The sequence below is a fragment of the Danaus plexippus genome, chromosome 8 (genome assembly GCF_018135715.1).
Source record: "Danaus plexippus chromosome 8, MEX_DaPlex, whole genome shotgun sequence".
Classification (NCBI taxonomy): Eukaryota; Metazoa; Arthropoda; class Insecta; order Lepidoptera; family Nymphalidae; genus Danaus; species Danaus plexippus.
This window is the reverse complement of record NC_083542.1, coordinates 6,477,935-6,486,100: the sequence shown is the minus strand read 5'-3', so window position 1 is coordinate 6,486,100 and position 8,166 is coordinate 6,477,935. Positions and strand designations below refer to the sequence as shown.

The 8,166-nt window shown below is 28.5% G+C and overlaps 1 protein-coding gene across 1 annotated transcript; it reads right to left on the bottom strand.

Moving 5' to 3' along the window:
* Positions 1 to 3,689: 3,689 nt before the first annotated feature.
* On the bottom strand, positions 3,690 to 4,539 carry LOC116775384 (uncharacterized). Its single transcript, XM_032668288.2, has 2 exons — positions 4,207 to 4,539; positions 3,690 to 3,802 (listed from the first exon to the last, which is right to left on the bottom strand). Exons 1-2 carry the CDS (start codon positions 4,523 to 4,525, stop codon positions 3,795 to 3,797), a joined length of 327 nt encoding a protein of 108 aa, XP_032524179.2. The 5' UTR covers positions 4,526 to 4,539; the 3' UTR covers positions 3,690 to 3,794.
* Between the last annotated feature and the right edge of the window lie 3,627 nt (positions 4,540 to 8,166).

Sequence of the window (8,166 nt, the reverse complement as noted above, 5' to 3'; positions counted from 1 at the left end):
CTGTCGTAAGCCCTGTGGGTTTCGAAAATACGGTGCAAAAGCTTCTAATGACGATTTAAAACAGCATACATAAGAATTATCCTGATGCAACATTTTCTGAAGTTGTGAAATGAGTTCAGTATTTAAATTCGGAAAATATTGATTTCTTAAAGTCGACTGTTCGTTGTAGTCGGATACAAAATATATTTGAAGAAATTTAGGTTGATTTTCAGGCAAAAGGGACTTTATCAAATGGTAATCCTGACATTGTCTCTTAAAAGTAGGCATGATAGGACCTTCTGAGATTCGTTGAGCACCAATTGATGTTATTTGAAATGGACTAATATAATTGCGAATATTGTCTGAGAACTGTTTAGATTGCACATGTTCCCTTAAAAGTAGTGATTTCGAAGGTGCCGCTGTATGCCGTAACTTCCTCTCAATGTAGATTTCAGTCTCGCGAGATAATGCCATTCGCGGTCAGTCGAGAGCTGCAATTCTCGTTGTGAAGCAGTTTCAGCTTCGCGGGATAACGCATGTTGTTCTAAGACAATGGTACGCCTAAGCTCTTGTTGAGAAGAGCTATGAGACGTCCGTTATGTAGCTCGTCTCGCTCTATCAGGTGCTAATCGCATCTCTCTCTCTGGAGAGCTTTCATGGGATCGAGAAGTTGAGGCACTAACTGTCATGGAGTTTTACCGATGTGCCTCTTTCCTCTGCCGATTCTTGAGAACGCATAGTTCTCATTCTCTTAGCTTGACTCGAAGTTTGAAATAAAGATAATCTTTTTTTTAGTTGGCATTGTGTATTTTATTTTTAATCGACGGTAACTGAAAGGTTGTCAATTACCTAACAAAATAACCTACCTTAGAGGTCCTAACTATAGCTACCTTATACTTAAAATCTAATCTAATCTGCCTATTTCAACCAAAATATTCTAATAGAATTCTACCGAGAAATATGTACAACTTACAAAGAAAAGAAAAAGATATTGTGTAGGTGGTAGCGCTTACCTGTAGTCAAGTTACTGCGGCTCGAACTTGGGTTGTCTCGACCGGGGAAGTACCACCCTCTCACAGAAGATCGGCTTGAAATAGTCTTTAATGGCTGTGTTTCGACCCATGAGTAAGAGGTCCGGTTGATCTTTTCCCACCCTTTCCTACCCCTTCCCTTTTTGCTTTGCTTGCACTCGCCTCTCGCCTTTTTATACCCTGTCGCCACGTCGAGCGCGGCAACCGTTAAGCAAAAATAATCCTTATAGCATGATTCAGTATTACTGAGCGATGTGTTTCTACACCGATTTATATGATTATTTTTTATTGAATAGGTTATAATGTTATTTTTTTTCAATTAAAGATAAGTATTATAAACGTAAGAGTAGACAAATATAATCGGAAAGCTCCGAACTGCTAAGCTATCGGGAGTTACACGTGTTATTGTGAGTCAACCATAAAAGATAGGCATATGCGTTGTGGGATATTTTTTATATAATTTTATTTTGAATATTTTCATCAAACATGATTGCTTTAACCATTAAGGCTGCACACGCGACAGAAGCTTAAAAAATGAAATAATTTCTCCCGTTTTCCCAACATTTCCCTTCACTGCTCTGCTTCTATTGATTGTAGCGTGATGAAAAGTATATTATAACACGCTCAAGGGTATGAAAAATAAATGTAACAAGTTTCGTTAAAATGTGTCGAGTAGTTTTTGTTTCTATAAGGAACATAAAAACAGACAGACAGACAGACGGACAAAATATTTACTGATTGCATTTTTGGCATCAGTATCGATCACTAATCACGCCTGATAGTTATTATGAAAATATATTTCAGATACAGAATTGATAGTCTACAGATTTATTATACCTTACCTTATTTGTTTATCCCGTGAAAACTTATCTTGTATAAATATTTAATCTAAAATGAGAAAAAACCAGATGTTTTTGAAGGAATGTTTTTAGTTCTTACCTTTATTTCTTTTCTAATAAAAGAATAACAAATGTTATAATTTATGTACCCACTAATATTCCCATTTATCGTGTATATTATATATATAAATACTAAAATTAAAAATATCCTCTACTACATTTCTCTGGATTGTTCTTGGTTTTTTTTTGGAACTAACAGTATTTATATCAGTTACAACTATTGATATAATTTTATTTGTGTATCTGGAAATCTCTTGAACTGGCTCACTTAAAATATTCAGTGTTGAGATTAGAACAACAGTTTCCCCTTCAACACTAAGTATTAAAATGGAATGACAATAAAAATTAGTATCATGTGCTCTTTTAATTCTTTAAAAATAATTGTATTTCACGTTCCTTTTTCAATGAACAATTAATTACTTAATTATGGCGTCGTTACTTTATTGCCGTATTGCAATAGCAGATTTTTTCTTTAGTTTACAGTTTCCACAAAGTTTTTCAGCCATTATTTATTATTTCTTTGGAAAATCCACAATCCGAAACCATAGGATCCCTGGTTTGACTCAGAATACTTAACTTACACTTTTTTCGAAAAATGTTATATTGTTTTTAGTACATACAAAAAGAAAAAAATTGCTTAATAATTGTTATTTACTGTTTTACAAATTATTAAAAATTGGGCAATTTTTTAAGTTTTATTGTTTTTTGAATATACATAACTTTACAGTTATGATAACTACACATGTTCTTTAAAGATTGAAACAATCTTTCCAACTCGTGTCTATTATTATTATATAAGAGCAAAACCTACTTTCATGAATATAGATGTGAATAATTTTTTATAAAATGTCAAACAAATAGATTAACGACGTGGATTTACCAAACATCAATATATCAAGCCTTCCGAATTTGTCATGTTTGTAATGTTAGAGTGATTTGTTAAATACTAAAAACGAATTGTCTTATTTTGTTTATGACCAATCTATTATTTATTATTATTATTTTAATTATGATCTAGTATCTGTTGATATCAAAATCATTGTGGGGGAGCGTTTAAAAATAATATAATCGGGATTTGTGATGTCATTGCTTAAAATTACATGTGATTGTTATGTTAGATAAAATGTGTAATCAAAAGAGCCGCACCGCAACGGCATCGGTAAATCTAATTCCTTACTGCTATGACGCCCGAAGCACTTTTCGCTTGTAATACATTGTTATAAAAAGTAGTTGTTAGCCTTGTATTTTTTATTACTGATAGGTTTCATTATAAGATGTTTTGGGTGTATATATTTCCTGTTATAGCAAAAAAAATTAAAGAGTTTGAATACTCCTTTTTTAAGTGTACTGTGATATCTTAAACTATGTGAATTATAAAATTCAAAGGAATGTTTTAAAAAATAAATTTGATTTTCAAACCACATTCTCTTTCCATTACTTTTAATCTCTGAGAAAAAAACAAGGGGTTCAAAATTTTTAGTTGTCCGAGAAATGGAAAATATCAGTATCAAAAGGCACCCTCAATTTTTGTATTGTTTTATAAAATTTAGTGAGATCGCAGATTTTCGCGAGTTTTATTCATTTACGCGACATCTCGTCTGCCCGTGATCACGGTTGCTGAAAAGTAACCGAAACGTCGGGAGTATGTAGTTTTTTACAAAAATAAATCACGAGTAATTTATCCGAAAAATACTAGTTTCATTTAAATTATAAAATTTAGGTTTGGAGCAAATTTCGAATAAGTCTTAACAGATAGTAGTGAAGGGAGAAACAATAAATATAAAAAAGTAAACTCTGACTTTATTTATTAACTTCAAGAAAATCAGTTTCATGAATTATTACAAATTTTAAGTATGAAGATCTTTGTCCATTTGTTTTACTTGATTTATTGATCTGAAAAAAAGGGGCTTTAAGTTAATTGTCACAATTATAGGTTCCACAGTATGACAATACTTTGTATAGTAACTTGCTAAGTTAAGGGTCTTTTAACAAAAATTAAAATTCACCGTTATTTTTTTTTGCGTTAAAATATTTTTAACCTGCCTAGTTTTAAAAAAATATAAAAAATATGGTCAACACACTAACGTAATATACTGTGGGTTATTATGGGAAATATATATTTTTTTATAATCTTGGAATTGTTATTTTTCAACAGACTTCAAAAAAGGAGAATGATACTAATTCGTCCGTATATTTTAATATTTCTTACCTCATAATTTATTGAATAATGCAATAATTAGAAATCCTGTTTTGCAATAGGTTAAAAAAATGATAGTATAACAAAAAGGGTACTTTACCTATTAACAGTCCATGCAAGTATTTTTCTTCTTCTTTCGTGTAGTCTGCAAAATTGTTAATATCATATACAGTCGGAGAAGGTCTGGCATTAGCTTCGTTTATTTTTTTCAAACTCTCAACAAAAGCCTGATAATGTATTTCTCTGTCAGCTGCATCCTTATAATTTCTGTTGTAATCCTTAATGAATTTTTCAAATAGAGCAGGGGCGTTATTTAAATCGTAGTGAGGCTTCTCACCTAACGACACAGTTACCACCGCAAGCAAAAATATGCAAACAATGAACTTCATGTTGATGTTTGATGTAACAGAAATCAACATAATACAGTCGGTCAGGTCATTAACCAGCTTTTATGCTTTTAAGAGTTTAATGAGGCAATGAAAAAGAAATAATAAAACATATATCTCTTTCATTTATTGCTGTCTTTTTCAGTACCATTTTTAAGGGTTATCAAAATGAAATTATGCACAATATCTGTATTTTTTTTTTATATACGTTTGTATTTTCTTGTCCTAGTGAAAAGAATTGTATTGATGTTTAAAATAAAATTAAGTATCCCTTCTTTCTCTTATACATTATTTATGTCAAGCGAGAAGATGAGTAAAAGGCCGTTAATATTATTCTGTTTCAAAATGGGTTCTTCTGAATGTTTATGATGTTTGGAAGCTTTACTTCTTTTATATAGAACGCATTAATCTCTGATTTACCGTAAAAATAGATTTCCTCTGAAACGGTGGTTTTCAAAGGTTGTGCCAAGGATCCCATTTTTTGGGGATAAAGTAATATATAGCTCATGATTATTTCAAAAGAGTGTACAACAATTTTCACTTGCCATTTATTTCCATTACGAGTATTGAATTATTCAAAAAAATAAATAAATTTCTAAGCATTTCATTTCTTTACGTTACCTTAACATATCTTGTATGTTTAGAATGATGTGTCTGTTTAATATCGGTAGTTTGATTTAACTTTTGGATTGAAATAAGATTATAAAGTTGTACATTTTGAGAAATATTCTTTTACCAATTTTAAAAGCAGTTTAAAAGTTAAGAAAAATACTTTGTTACAGTCATAATTTTGATTGTTGTAAATCTATTTTTTCTATAAATGTTGAAATCTTTCCTATATTATAAAGTGTTTTATCATTAACTTATCTAAACGTCATTGAAAACTAATTATGTGTCTTTATCTTTTCACATCAAAGTAATGAGTTCATTTATATTCCATTATTTCTGTTTATTTATATATTTTAAGTGTTTGTGGTTTACTTGAACCTGGGAGGTATATATCTATCTTATCGCTTATGTTTAAGGTATAATATTAATATAATAAACTAACTTATATAAATAAATTCAGGTACATAATTTTATTTATATGCTGCGCTGTTGTGATACCAGTAATTACTTTACAATAAATGTGCTGTAAAATAATTAAACGTGAAAAATATAAATTGTAAAGCCTTACTCTTTATTTCAACTTAATAAAGCACCTGTAGTGTTTTAAGTGCATGAGTTTTATAGCTGCACCTTCGTCTGCTTTTACAATTTTAATTTAATATTAACGATCATTCGTTATTATATACATTTATTATATTGATTGAGCGACCGTTATCCACAACCGTTTAATTATTTTGACTAATTATACTTAAGTCTGTCCTTAATGGTTTTATTTATCTGTTTAATGTTTTTATATAGTTTTATTTTTCAATATTTTTTTTATTAAATTTGTTCTTGAAATAAGTTATATATATGAAGGATCTCTGTGTATAACCTATATACACAGAATGATCAAACAGTGTTGAGGTTATTGTGTTTGCGAATGTCATAGTTTTCATTATGATCCAGGCAGTTGTTTAATAACGGTATGTTTAACTACTTATCCTGATGAGTAATTGTGTCAAATCACATAATACGAAACAGGGAATTTATTAAATTGAAACATGAAATGATTTGTCTTTTTGTTAAGTCATCAAGAATTGTTAAATTATCAAAACGTAAACTACATAATATGGTGTAAATAAAATATAATGTTGTTCATATCTCGTAAAATCTCTAAGGTGTAGCTGAACTAAACTCCTCAGAGATTCATTCCAAATTATTAATATTCAGGAACTATTCATTTTTTAACCATTGATTCTTGCAAAGCTGAAATATTTTACTTCATATTGAATCTGAGTTATGTAGGTATAAGTAAAGGTCATAATAGTATGTATATGTTCTTTACGAAGTGAATTATTAAGACTAAAGCTGTTTAATGGTTCATGGAATCCAAAGGTATTGATTCTTTTTAATACCGAATACGATTGATGAATAATTAGAAAGATAAGCATATGATGCAATCTAATAAAATTGTTTAAACTTTCCTATTTTGCCAATAACGGTGGTCAGTGATATTGCCATAGAAGTTTGTTAGGCTATAAATGAAAAACGTATACAGTCGTATTTCAAAATAAAAATAATTTGAAGAATTATAAAATAAAAATAAAAAATCATAAAAATTATTTGTTGTTATGTATTTATATGTTTCTTAGCAGTTTAGAAAAAAAATAGGAGTGAGTAAATATGAATTGAATTTAAATTGTTCATTTCACTTACAACATTGTCAGTCATGGAAATAGGTTACTTTTTTAGTTTGTGAAATTTTAATACTGAAGTGCATTTATGTGTATACCTTAAAAAAATATAATGTTTCCTCTCAATTTCTTTAATGTAAATAACTTATTAAGACGTATAAATTTAATAATATTTAACATTGGATTGAATTGTGTTTACATGTCAAATATTTTTATTATTATTACTTTTCTTAATGTTTGTTATATGTAACAAGATTTACTTGTATAGCACAACATTTTTTTTATTTAAAGTCGTCTCTATACATAATTTCCCTATTAATTTTTCCCAGTACTTTGTTTCAAATAAACTCATATGATATAAAAGCATTATTTTATTCTATCCTGAAAATTTTGCATCAATGTTAAGGAAAAATCTTTCGATCATACAAAGTTATTATTTCGAATAACATGTAGTGAAATATTTTATACAACTAATATTATATTCCCTGTTGAATTGAATATTTTCAAATCCCAAACTGTACATTTTATTTAAATGATATGATTGTCAATGCTTTATGGACATGAAGATAAATTTAGTTTCGCAAAAGTTTTATTTATTTTTAATGATTTTGTTCGTTGAATGAAGAAAAGATTGTTTTAGAAAGATATTTTTTTATTCAAGATACGACTATTACACTACCATAATGTACTAAGACACCAAACTGAAATGTTTCTCTACAAAAATGCAAAAAATTTAAATTGTATCGCTCTCCAAAGAGCTTTATTTTATTTTTATTTCACTTTCTCCTGAATATTGTTTGTAGTGTTCGTTGTTGTCTGAGTTTTGTAGTAAATATTATATTATTTGAAGAGTTTTTGTATGTATTTATAATATGCTCACAAGTACATAATTATAGTGAACTTGACAATAACTGATAAGTTATTAAGTTTTTTTAAATACGATATCTTAGTAGGAATAAAATTTGGTAGTTGAAACTCCTACTGATTAAAACGTAGCCAGAAAGAAAAAAAATATAAGTGAGAGCGTTAGGCTTTTCATTGACGTATTTTATTAATTAATAAATCGTTATAGTAAATAAAAGACTGGATGTTAGAAACATTCAAAGTATTAACCTAACAATAAAACTTTTAAATATTCGGCTGTTGCAATTTTTTAATACGCCTCATTCTCTATAACGAAAAGATTTTTTTTTGTAATAAAAAAAGTAGCTAATTAATTTTTTATAGTAAAAAATATAAAATATGTATTTAATCTAATCTATATGTGTGATAAATTTATGTATAATATTCTGTTCAGCTACTTTATTTATAAAATAAAACATAATTATTATTAGTTGAAAGGTTTATCGAGTATCACATTTAGTATTAATTGATGAAAACTTTTTTCCA

Coding starts and splice junctions, on each gene's coding strand:
- LOC116775384 (XM_032668288.2), bottom strand. CDS start 4,525: ATGTTGATTTCTGTTACATCAAACATCAACATGAAGTTCATTGTTTGC.